At 43.6% G+C, this 13,052-nt stretch overlaps 1 protein-coding gene across 5 annotated transcripts in view; it reads right to left on the bottom strand.

Annotated features, from left to right (window-relative positions):
• HECW1 (HECT, C2 and WW domain containing E3 ubiquitin protein ligase 1) overlaps positions 1-13,052 on the bottom strand; it is a 200,355-nt gene that overhangs the window by 78,524 nt on the left and 108,779 nt on the right. For 4 of the 5 annotated variants that reach the window (XM_028749807.2, XM_028749810.2, XM_028749812.2 and 1 more), the window contains 2 exons: positions 12,406-12,484; positions 8,333-8,502 (listed from right to left, as the gene is read on the bottom strand). In XM_028749807.2, the coding sequence (XP_028605640.2) occupies positions 8,333-8,502; positions 12,406-12,484 (249 nt within the window). The remainder of the gene's footprint in view (positions 1-8,332; positions 8,503-12,405; positions 12,485-13,052) is intronic. The other variant, XM_028749809.2, reaches the window with a different exon arrangement.

Raw genomic sequence — 13,052 nt, 5'->3', positions numbered from 1 at the left:
AGAGGAAGGCAACAAAGATGATCAAGGGTCTGGAAACCAAGCCTTATGAACGGTTGAAGGAGCTGGGTATGTTTAGCCTGGGAAAGGGGAGACTGAAAGGAGATATGATAGCCATCTTCAAATATCCTAAGGGCTGTCACTAGCAAGGCAAAAACACTCAAGGAGGGTGTGCTCAGTGCCTGGGGAGGGAGCATGGCCTAGGAAGAGTCCTGTGGTGGGCAGCTAGAGGGCATGCAGGGTTGCTTCTGGCTATAGCTGTCAACTTTTCCCTTTTCTTGCGAGGAATCCTATTCAGAATAAGGGAATTTCCCTTTAAAAAAGGGAAACGTTGACAGCTATGCTTCTGGCTCTCAGGCCTGAGTTTCTCCACCCTGCCTTATATGGACAACTCAGCTATAGGCAAGTGGTTCTCCCTAGGGGCCACTCCATGCACCACTGAGAAGGCCCTGTTGACTGGGAGGTGCTTGGCTCCCTGGCCCTGGTTTGGGTGGGCACTTGGCTGGTGTCTGCAGGAGTCAGGGCAGAGGTCAGCAACAACTCACAAGGTGTCAGTGAAGTTAACTCTTTATCCAAAGAAGCAAAACAGCTTAGGCCTAGTGGGCACAGCAACTCTTCCCAGTAGATCTTGGTCCATTGAGACAGTTGCAAGGACTGAAGGTCCCCACCTTCCCACAGCTTCTAAGTCTCCCCGCCCCTGGTTCCTTCCCAAGCAATTTGAGGCTATTTTTTCTTCACTGTCTCTGCTCCACCCTCTTCATACCTATTTGGGTTCTGGGGGACAAGGGGGAAGGGAAGCTGGTTGCTGCAGAAGGGGGAGACAGCCTGGCTTCCTCAACAGCCTGACTCATTGCTGTCTCTTGACCCCTCTCCCAGTGGCACAGCTAGGGATTTTGCCCCACCCCCAAATTTCAATATGGCCCAGTGTTCAAATACCTGGACTACACATAAGACTACACATTCACACACACACTTTTCTCCGTAACTTTGCCCCCACTCACTTTCTGGCACCATCCCTTCCCCGCCCACTCAGTGGTATAGCTGGGTCTTTCATCGCCCCTCTCGCTGTGCTGCCCCGTGCCGCCTTGGGCGGTCTGCATCTCCCACACCCACTAGTTATGCCAGTGCACTCTCCCACCTCTGCTTCCACCTCTGATCCTGGACTGCTCTCTGCCCCAGCCTCTTCCTGCTCACAAAACTCTGTTACCTCTTCGGTTTCTGACACACCTCCTCCCAGATTGATCCCTCTGACCGCTCATTGTCATCCCACCACCAATCCCTGGCTGTGAGCCGTCTTCCTTTGGGGGTTCCTTTGGGGATTTCCCAGCTGGTGCCTCTCACCACTCCTCTGCATCACTGGATTTGGAATTAGGTTCTTGTTTGCTGGAGGTGCAGAAGCCACCAACTAGAGCACCTCACCCTCCTCTGTGCATTTGATAGTCATGCTTCCTAGTTTGCAAGTTACTCCATCCTGAACAGCAGTAACTTGAGGACTAGGGCTCTGGGGAGGAGAGGGGAGGTTATATCTTCGCAGGACACATGTACATTGACTTTCCCTTGCTCACTGTTGCCCATGCCTGTGTGCCTTAAAGACTGACAGGAACCCACTGGGTTCTATGGTGAACCCCTCCATGGGCACAGTATGGGCACAGTAAAGCCAAAAATCCCAGATCATTCCCATAATTGTGACCCTATTTTTCTTTTTTTGCGAAATCTGTTTCAGCTTGTTCAGAGACTCCTGAAAATCTTGCCCTTTTAAAAGCTTGTCTAGCAGCTATTTCCTTGCTTTATTTATAGTCACTTTCAGTGTGATGGCAATGCTTCTTCAGTAAACAAAGGGTCTCCCATTCCTCTAAGCAACTCCTTTACAGTTGTTATTATTTTACAGATTAAATGCTACACTGGAAGCTATTGACAGTAAAGGTATTTAAGGCTAGCAACATCCATTCACCACTGTGGTAAGCGCTGATATAAAATAAAGCATTGCAACAAATGGGTATTTTCTGGCTTAAACAGATATTGGAGGATACTAAAACTAAGGATTAAATATCATTGAATATTTAGAAGCTTCAGCCTTGCGAACAATAGTTCTTCATGTACAGCTGATTATAAAACTGGTGGCTTTTTAAATTTTATACCGCTATTTGTAGCCAAACATTGCTTAATGAGGTCCTGATGAACAAAATCCTGTAAGAAAAGTTAGATATAGATTTCTGGATGCCTTATTCCCCCTGACTGCTGCAAGAGAAGATTGCAAGTTTCACAGCAAACATATTTGTTATTATTATTATTTATTTAAAGTTGATGCTTATTTTATCATTTTCCCATTCAGACCCAGACCCATGGGTCAGTGCCAGAGGCTGGATTACCAGGCACCTACACAAACCCATGCCTCAAGAGGGGACCCACTACCAATTTACTATACTTTTCACTGAACACACATTTTATTTCCACATGCTCAATTCTAAACTTGCATCCAACCTTCAAAGGACCACACACACACACACACCCTTCTGCCTCAGAAGCATAATGGAACGGCTGTTGACAAGACAGGAAGGAAATCAAGAGCGGTCAAGTGCAACTATACAGATTACCCGATGGTACACAGAGACATCAAAATCTGGGCAGTATAAAATGCTCAGCTGCCCTTCAACAAAGAATAATTTTTCAGGCCCTCGCGGTGCATCTCATGTAATAGATAGGACCTTAAACATAAGCACACTAGATGCACCAGCCAATTTTTGACGCTCCCGTGGGCCCATTCCCCAAAGGTATAAAACTCAATGAGAAGGAAATAAATTGAATAACAGAAGCCAGCTCAGGGAATCTAATATAGTTACTAAAGAAAATAAGAATGGCTGTCATTATCTGAAGAAGTCATTCTGTAATCTGTAACAACATTTTAGCAGTTCAGCTTGACATTCTTATAATCTTTAGTTGCCATTTTTTACAAACCACACAAGCTTTTAGACCTTTTGAGGGCATAGAAAACCCAGAATCCAACAGGTGCTTACAAAGGTTTCTCAAATACACCAAAAACTCTATTATGAACTACTACTATAGCTCACCAGTAACAATTTTGTGGCTTGTGGCCACATTTTGTGGCCCATTTGCAGCACAAAAAATGTAGCTTTTCTCAGTCCAAAATCATTCACGCTCATCCTCAATATGTTGCTTTCAATCTAGATCAATATTGATTCTGCTGGCCACAACTGATTTTGCATATTTGATATGCAGTTAAAAACCCTTCCCTTGATCAGATTATCCATGTCCTTTCCTCCCTGCACATGACCCAGGTGAACAAGGAAGTGGTGATGGTGATCTTGGTAAAAGGTAAAGGACCCTGGATGGTTAAGTCCAGTCAAAGGCGACTACGGGGTTGCGGCGCTCATCTCACTTTAAGGCCGAGGGAGCCAGCATTTGTCCACAGACAGCTTTTTGGGTCATGTGGCCAGCATGACTAAACCGCTTCTGGTGTAACAGAACACCGTGATGGAAACCAGAGCACACAAAAAAGTTGTTTACCTTCCCACCACTGTGGTACCTATTTATCTACTTGCACTTTGACGTGCTTTCGAACTGCTAGGTTGGCAGGAGCTGGGACAAAGCAATGGGAGCTCACCCCATCGCGGGGATTTGAACCACCGACCTTCTGATCGGCAAGCTCAAGAGGCTCAGTGCTTTAGACCACAGTGCCACCCACATCCCTGTAATCTTGGTATACACCCACTCACAACATCATTGTGCAGGTGAGGATATACCCTTCCCAACATCCATTGCCAGGACCATCTATGTCTGTTTTCATCTATTTTCAAATAGACATAATGTGGGGTAATGCAGAAACAAACTGCAGTGTGTTTTTACTTTCAGAATGAAACCACTTTCTCAAGAAGACTGAAGAATTGCACCTGTCATACAAGTTCCCTGGGAAGAACAGTGTTCTAATAATACCACTCCTACCCACACGTGAGGGTGAATTTGCCAACCCCTTGTTGGTTTGACCCTGGGATGGAGCTGGTGGTAGCCAATTAGCTATTTGGAGAAGGGAGGAAGGCAGGTTTTACAAATTGGCTCCTTTCCAAACTCTTCATTCTGCTTTTTTGGGGGGTGAAGGAGGGGAGAACTATGTGCATTTGCTCTTTAAAGACCAAGGCAGAAACCTTTGAGCACATGCTATGGCCTGTATTTCAAAAGCTGGTTTCTGTGGAGGTTTCAGCTGTACAGGACCTTGCTATAGACAGTGTCTGCTGGTTGTCTGGGACCAAGTCCTTATTAGGCTTGGATTTTCTGCACTGCAGGGTGGCTGCAGCTGATGTCACTGTTTTTGCTTAAACAGCCCTTGCCTCAATTGGCATTCTTATAACTTCATTTTCACACAGATCCCCTTTCTTGTTGCTCAGCATTACTCCTGTACCATTTGGCAAGGTCTCATTTAATATATGACAAGATAAGAATTCCTTCCAAGCCACAGGTGGCACCTGCAAAAGTGCCCAGGAGTGGGGAGGGAGACTAATCCCTCCCTCATTAAGGAACTTCCCTGCCTGGACTGTCTTGGTTTAGCTAGTTCTGTTTATTAGGCTGTTCTACAGATCTTTTGTTATATTTGAAAAAAACTTAAATCCCCCCCCCTTTTTGGCACCACAGTATCATGACTTCTTTATGGGTGTATCAGCAAAGAACTTTTCCTGAAGAACGATGAGGACTTATGGCTGTGGGTCTCCCTATGGGAGCTTCAGATACCTCCCCACTGTTCTCGCTGGATGTGTCCCTGAGCCCTCCCTCCTGCTCGCTTTCCCTCAGAGATCCACCTCTCCCCCTGCTGGTTCCTGCTTCAGCTGCTGAGTCTCTCCCAGCCTGCGTGAGCCCCTCCACCAGAGACCCACCTCTCCCCCTGCTGGTTCCTGCTTCAGCTGCTGAGTCTCTCCCAGCCTGCGTGAGCCCTTCCACCACCGGTTCCTCCGATGGCAGTTCCCTGACAATTATATAGAATACTTCTTGCGTAGGCAACGAGTTCTGGGGAAATCAGAGCTTGTCAGTTAACTGGCCTTTCAGTTTAAAAGAAATTGGGCTGTGCAGTCGTAATGGTGACCTGGTTTCCATACTGTTTAAAGCCAACCAGCTTGTTGCACAGCGCCGTGTTTCTGAGAGAAAATTCTCAATTGTACGCAGAATGAAGTTGCTCACTAATGGAAAAACCTTCAGGCGTTTGCAGATTGTTTCTCAGCCACAAGACGTCAGCAAACTGAACATTTAAATACAGTGAGAACTGAGCCTAAACCAGAGCACATTCAGTGAAATACAGTATTTTGTGCCCTGCCAAAAGCAATTCCCTCTGCCTTCATTTCAGTGAATCTTGTGAAATGATGTGAAAATGTTCATTCAAAGTGAAGGCAGAGACACTGCACTCTCTCTGGTTTGTTTTAAGAGCCTCTGCGCGTTCTCTGTTGAGCTTAGGGGTCTGCTCTTGTTGTCGCCAATTCCCTTTGGTACTATGGTGTTCTGTTGATGCCTGCTTGTTATTAACTGATAAACTGTGGACCTCTTTGGATAAATGGGTTATTTGAGAGGCAATACCTCTAATTTGTTGGAAGATATGCTCAACCATTCTTGCAATTAGAGTTAATTGGGTGCTCTCCCTACTTGTCATTCCTTCCTCTCTGAGCGGCACAGGATCAACTTGCCCCATTGCTGGATCCAGTTCCACGCTCTCACCTTGAATACTCGCCCCACACTCACAATCATCTTCAAGAGGTGAAAACCAGTTTTTTGTTGGAACTATAAAAGCAGATTTGTTAAAAAAGTCCTCTATTTTAGATTGTTTGGGAACCAGTGAGAGAGCTACATCCTCTGGGTCCTGTGGCGTTTACTAGCAGGCATAGCGTCACCGTGGGGAGTAAACAAGGAGAGGTTCCCCCAACCAAAAAAGAGAGGAAAAAATAGAAAGTGCTCAGTTTGTTCAATTTAAGAGCTTCTCTGTGTGGAGACTGCCAGGAGTTTTCAGGAACAAAGTCTCTCTGATTTGGCTTTGCAGTATCATTCAGAGCACAATTGGATTCACTGTGTGCTAATATGATACCATCCTGTTGCCTTTGTGGTCCCTGATCCACTGTGATCACCAGGATAAAAACTCAGTGGTAGTAAAAACAAACAAACCAACTCCCAGAGGATCCAAATTGAGAATATAAGCAGCTACAAACAGCACACAAAAAAGGCAAGCAAAAGGGAGACTTTCTGGAAATCTTTTCCTTTTACAAATTGTCTCATTTGGCCCATAAATGTTACAGGTTGGATCCAGACTTAGCCGACTTGTCCCATTGATTTCAATCAAACCTAGCTATAGGGAGACAGTGTAATGTAGGCCTGCACAATGTACATTACTGTAAGTTACCTCTATTCCAAACTCTGTTCAGAAAGTGGGAGGGCTACTGCCAGCTGAGATGGCAAGTGAATGGGTCTTAGCTTTGGAGACTGGACCCAAGGTCACATGACCAAGCTGGTTTGGAATAGCTGTCTCTCCTTGCCCCATCTTGCCCCTGCCACACTCTGGAGCCCCCCCCCTTCCTTCTGCTGGCGTAAGTTTCACCAACTGAGGCAGGGTGAAGGGACTTACACCAGTGTATCTCCAGCTCAGCTGGAGTCAGTGGTTTATGCTGGCATAGCCCCAGTTCAGCCAGGAAATCCATGTTTTGCCAAATCAAAACTCTCTCACTCCAGCAGAAGCTAGGTTTGGACTGTGCTGTAGGTCTGGATCGAACCCAATAAATGTATCAAAAAAAGTGTTATATCTTGTTTAGTGCAAACCACAAAGTGGAGTGAAACTTCAGTAGGTACTTAATATTCTCCGTGTTCAACCTACTGCAACAATTTCATTCAGTAGCTAACACAGTTTCTACCTTTGGTGGGCCCTTCCTATGCAAATTGACTTTGAAAGCAACCCTCCCTCAGCAGAATCTCTGGGCTTGGATTTTGATGCCATTCAAATATAGCAGTTGCTAATTTAAAAGTTTTCAGTGATACAAATACATTTTCATTTCCTTGCTAAATTTCTTGTACCCTCCTGCTGCTTGTTCTCTTCTTTCCCAGTAACATTGCGAAGACTTTCTGGCACCTAACAATGGCATCCAACCACCCTCTAATTACGTTCTTGTAATGCCAAGCTGTGCCTTTATCTAATAATTACCAACCCTACAAATAACAGTTTTGTAGTACATTGTCTACCAAAGGACTAAAGTAGCATTTGTCTTAGTAGCAAATTACACTGTTGTGGCTGAAATTTCAGGAAATTTGCATTTCAAGCACAAACCATTAAATGATGATTTGGACAAGGAGGATATATCAAATCATACATGTTACTCATCTAAGTTCCAGCAGCCCAACTTAGAGAGTAAGCCTGGTGGCAAGCCCCTGGCTTGACGGATTCAGTTTTCTGCTTCCCCCAAGATTGCAGCCACCTCTTCTTACATTCTCCCTCCCCCCAGCCCCCTCCCCATTCTTTATTCTCGGTATCTTTTTTGTTCTCTCTTGTATGCATCCGTCAGATGGTAGGACCCAAACCAATGGCTTGAAGTTACAAGAAAGGAGATTCTGATTAAACAAGAACTTTCTGACAGTAAGAGACATTTGACAGTGGGAGGGACTCCCTCAGAAGGTGGTGGCCTCTCCTTCATTGGAGGTTTATAAGCAGAAACTGGATGGGCATCTGTCATGTATGATCTTGTTGAGATTCCTCCATTGCAGGGGGATGGACTAGATCACCGTCAGGGTCCATTCCAACTCTACAACTCTACAATTTTATGATTTTATGATTCCATGATTCTTAGATCCACACACTCTTTCACTCTCATTTCCTCTCAATATTTTACGCCTTTTCTATTTTTATACACCCTTTTCTTCTGACGGACTTTGCTTGAAGCAGGACTTAATGTGAGCCAAGGCTTCCCAGGTCACAGCTTCAGAATTTCATTGACTATCCCAGCTCAGGCAGAAGGTGCACAGTGTGGCTGAGAGCCCATGCATGGTGCTTTCCCCTTCCTCTGTAAGTCATTGCAAGGAGCATCCACTTCCTAGGGGAGGTTCCCAAGTCAGAAGCTATGACTTCAGGTAAGCTTAAACCCTGAACCTTTTTATTTAGGCCCTTGTAGACGATGGGGACACAGAGGTGGCAGGGCGTGTGTGGAGATTACATTGTACCTGTGAGAAAAGGCTCTCTTCAAACAGTGACATCCTCTCTGTTCCTCCAAGCTTTTATAAAATGTCTGCACCTTGGCTAAATTTGTGCATTTGCTCCAAGGGCATAGCAGCTTTATTTTATTTTTCAAAAAAGCTAATGGCTCACCTCTCCTTGCCAGATGGGATTGACCGTGTTACACATGATCTTGGATCTCTTCTCCTGTCCATGGTGAGGAAGAGCTGGGAAGATGCTGTGCTTTCCAGGCTGGATTGAAATCTTTAGGTAAGGGTCTGGATTGAAGAACATGCCTTTCTTCAGGCCAAAAGCTTGAAAATCTGCAGAAAGTTGATCATGAACAATTTTTAGCTTCCCCCCCCTTTCCAGTGAGACAATTCTCAGTGATTGCCATGGGAAATGTACACACCATACATTTAAAGCCCATTTCCTTTATCCCCAAGAATCTTGGGAACTGTAGTTTGCCCCTCATAGAGCAACCATGGCCGGCATTCTTAACAAACTACAGTTCTCATGATTCTTGTGGGTATGTGCTTCAAAGACATGGTGTGTATGCATCCTTAGCTGCATGAAAATAGTTTAAAGACTGTTGCTAAAGCCTGTAGCTGCATGTGTGATGGACAAAGGCCTTCTTATGGGCCAAGAAACATGGGGAGGGTAGGAGGCATTCAGAAACTGGTCAGAGAGTTATAAGGATGAATAAAATCATGCAAGGAACATGGAAGAGATTTAGACACAGTGTTTCTAGAGCTCCTTGGGCTCTGCAAATCTCCTTGCTCTGCCAGCTCACACAGTGAACAATCAGAATGTCCTAAATGTCAGTTTGCTATCTGTTCAGGAGATCAAGGCACCACCAAGGAGTTTCCAGCCAGGCACTTTCCACTCCTATTTGTAATTCACTGCTAGCAGAATTTCCCGAGAAAATATGGATATATTTTCATCTCATCATAATGGCTCTGAAAAATGTGTTCACCAAGGCTACTGACTTCCAGAAGGCCTAATGTTTTTGTTAAAAATGAGTTCAGCACACTCTGGTTTTCCCAAGGCATTTCTTGGGTGCACATGAATTGAAGGAAAACCAAGAAAGCAGTTAACAGCCTCTGTATATATATTTTAAGTCAAACCTAATGACGAATGACATTAATACACCATATACCATGCATCATTTCTGATTGCTCATAAATCACTGCCCTCCCCACAACAAGTGGCACATATCAATCTGTTTGAAAATGTCAGGCAATTACTCAGAAACAGATTAGTGGAGCATGGAACAAACAGAAGGCAAAGCAAGCATATTTTTCTGTACATTTTCTCAGTCATTCAAAAAACTAGAATGAAGTCCATAACAAAATGATGGAGTGGACCATTTTGTGGAAGCAAAGCCATTAACAGCAGTGGAGTTTGGAGGCATCACTTGGAAGCAACTATATTTGTCTGGGAGATAACAAAAACACTTCCATAATACAACTAGTTGCACATAACAGAATTGGGGCAGTAGCAGACACAGGATAATTGAGGCAAAGCAATATTTGAAGAAAGCCAGTATGCTACAGTGAATGGGGTTACGTTTCGATGCAAAGATGATCTTTGGAGGAGCCATAACACTTACTGGGTGATCCTTTGCAAGTCATGATTTCTCTGCACAATCCAGATGACAACATAAGCTAAGATAGATATTAAGGTGCCCTGAACCTATCAGGTACCATTCTGAATCAAGGGAGTTTGGTTATCGCTAGAAGAATGAAAGTTAGGAGGCAAAAAGATCTGAAGATGACAACACTGGAAAGAGAATGTGGAAGAATAACGGGATGGAGGATGTTGGCAGGGTCTTTGAAAATGATCTCAAATGATAAATAGGTTCAAATGGGAGTGAGTAGTCCTTCAATTGTTAAGAGTGTTATAGGTTAAAAGTGGCCCTTTGAATTGTATCTGGAAAGAGAAGTTTTCGGAAAATCTTTAACACTGGCATGATAGATTCTGATCAAAGAATCACGATCAAAAGTCTGGCTGCCATATTCTGAACCTGCTGTGAATGGTGTTACAATCATGGTGTTACCAGGTAACTGTGGCATTCAGTCATACCACCATGTGACAACATATCTTATGTTCTGTGCCTTTATCAAAATCTTAAGTTTGAGGCTATCCAGTTCAGCAAAATATGCCTTTGAGTGTAGGATAATACAGTAATATCTTTCATCGGGTACATAGAAAGGTACAGTGGAGGTGTAGAAAGATGTTTGAGGGGACTGGAGTAAAATACGATAAAAGTTTTTAGTACAATATGGCATGGGATACAGGAAAGTATGGCACTGTGGCAAAACATGGTGGGGTATTTATCCAAATCAAGCATGTGCCATATGGAATCTCTGCTGCCCCCAGAAAAGTGATAAGAAAATGCAACAGAAGACTTTAAAGTAATATGGTTTCACTTTTGCTAATGAGAGGCTCACAAGAAAGCCAGAGGAAGTCTACAGGGAAAACATTCGAAGCCATGGGTGAAAAAGCACAAGAAATTAACTTAGGGGGGCGGTTGCTTTTTTAAAAAAGCCTAGGTCACAAGAAAAAGATGAGAAAATATTAATTATTAACACATTGCTAGCAGGGATAAATTGTTAATTGTCTTCAAAGAGAATGCAATAGAAGAGAAGAGTAGTTAATTAATGTTCTGGTGGGCTTTGTATGCATAAACCAGTGACAGCCAGTGCAGCACAGTGGAAAGAATGCTAGGCTTAGAGCAGGGAGACTCAGGCTGAAGAACCCTCTCAGGTACAAAGCTCACTGGTTGATCTTCACTCTTTCAGCCCAGTAGTTATCAACCTGTCTTCCAGGAACACTGGAGTTCCTTAATAAGACAGTCAGGAATGGCAGGTAAGCTTCCTTGAAAGATCGCTTATCCCTCACCTCAGTTCAGCTATATAGGAGTGCTGTTTATATGCTGGGGTGCATATTCAATTCATACAAGATTACAGTGTTACTATACAGAATATGCTCCATGTTTCTTGGAAGGCAAGTTGATGGCACAGAAGTTCAAAAATACCACTGTTTTAGCCTAGCTTACCCAAAAGATTTACTGTGGCGAAAAAGGAGCAGATCCATATACATTGACCTGAACTTCTTGGTGGGAGGGTAGGATGCACATGTAATAAACAAACAAACAGATAAATCAGACTTAGAGTTGTTGGAAAAGTCAAGGCGATGGATGTTATACAACATGACTTCTCTGAGCTCCGTAAACTGATCACTGGATACGATGACTTTTCAGGCTTAGTTAACTGCTCTAATAATTCCTCTGTGCTATTACAAAATCATTTAAGCAGCTGCCACATAGCTACCAATAACCTGAAGCCACCTTTAAACTCTGTGTTAAAGACCTAACCTATTAGCCAGAGAAAGGAATGTATGCAGTTAGTTTATCATAGATGCTAGCTACAGATCATGTGGCCTGTTGGATTCTCATAAGCAAATTCCTTTATGATTTGTTCTTATAACATTCTAGGCATAGAAGACTGGAAAAAGGGATCTAGTTTAGATTAGACTGAGGAGAGCCAATAAAATGACTGTCAAGATCAAGAACCGACAGGAGCTAGCAATTGGTAATGAAATCTACTAATGATGAAAAGTCAGTTGCAGATCAATTGCACAAGGTACCTGAGAGTCCCAGGTTTGATAGTATGTATGTGCTATTTGTGCCTCTTCCTAGCTCCTTCAAGTAGCATGATGTACTAGTTAACAGGAAGAGGCTGACCCATAGCTGAACAGGTGTCATGGAGAACCCAACAGCATTCACCTTTCCAGACCTCAGTAATGGACAGCTATTCTGATCTTGAATAAAAGACATAAAGCTGTGAAATTTTGAGGTTTGAAAGTTTTGCAGTAATTGTGATTTCTTTAGAATTCCAAAATATTGTTGAAATGTTCATGACTTTGATTTAATCAATGAATTTTGAAATTTGATCAACATGGAGACTTGGGAAATGGGGGATTGGCTTCAAATATCCCCTCAGCCATGAAGCTCCCTGGAAGGCCTGAGGCAAGTTGCCATTTCTCACTCTAAACTACCTCAGAGTGATGTTGCAATGATAACATGGGGCAAGTCTCTCTGTGTGGCCTGGCCTAATCTCATCGAAGCAAGGGCAGCGTAGTAACATGATAAACGCATTCAGGTCAAATGATTTGGGGTCGCTGAAACATTCTGTACAAAAGTGTATCAGAGCAAGGCATACCTGACAATGAAAAACTGATCAGTCTTCTGCTTCCCTGGCCCTGGACTGAATCTTCATTCGTGATGCTTTTAAAAATCTGCTGGAAGGAGAAAAATAGCAAGAGAGCTGGCATTAGTATTTTTGCTTTTCTTTCTAAAACAACAATGCTACCTAATAACTATTATTCCTATGGTTGCAATCAAGAACAAATCAATGACAAGCATCTATTGATCAAAACACTTCTTTTGAGAAGTTAATGCTATACCAGTAAAGGGGAAATAGAGGCTACTGGAGAACATCATCTCAGAGAAGGGGAAGATGAAGCAACGGATTACCGTAATCTTTTAAATGCCCATAAAAAGAGCATTCTCTTATCCTACTGTTTGTAAACAACACTTATTACAGGGGGGTGGGAGTGGGATAAGGCATTTGCCAGAATACGGTCGCTCATTGTTCGTTTTGGAAGTAACTGTTTGTGCTAACAAATGGAAATATGGGTTCCTGTTGTTGGTTTGCATCTGTCTGTCTCAGGAGGCAATGGAGGAGTGTGCCATTGTCACACAGCATCTGCTTGTAGCTGTAGAGACCGACAAGGGAGAGACATGCTTTGTTGCATCTTGGACAGAGGAAGATGGCTGGTGCTGCTGCTGCAGAAGCCCCATGGCATT

The sequence above is a fragment of the Podarcis muralis genome, chromosome 12 (assembly GCF_964188315.1).
Source record: "Podarcis muralis chromosome 12, rPodMur119.hap1.1, whole genome shotgun sequence".
In the NCBI taxonomy this organism is placed as follows: Eukaryota; Metazoa; Chordata; class Lepidosauria; order Squamata; family Lacertidae; genus Podarcis; species Podarcis muralis.
This window is presented reverse-complemented; position numbering and strand designations above follow the sequence as displayed.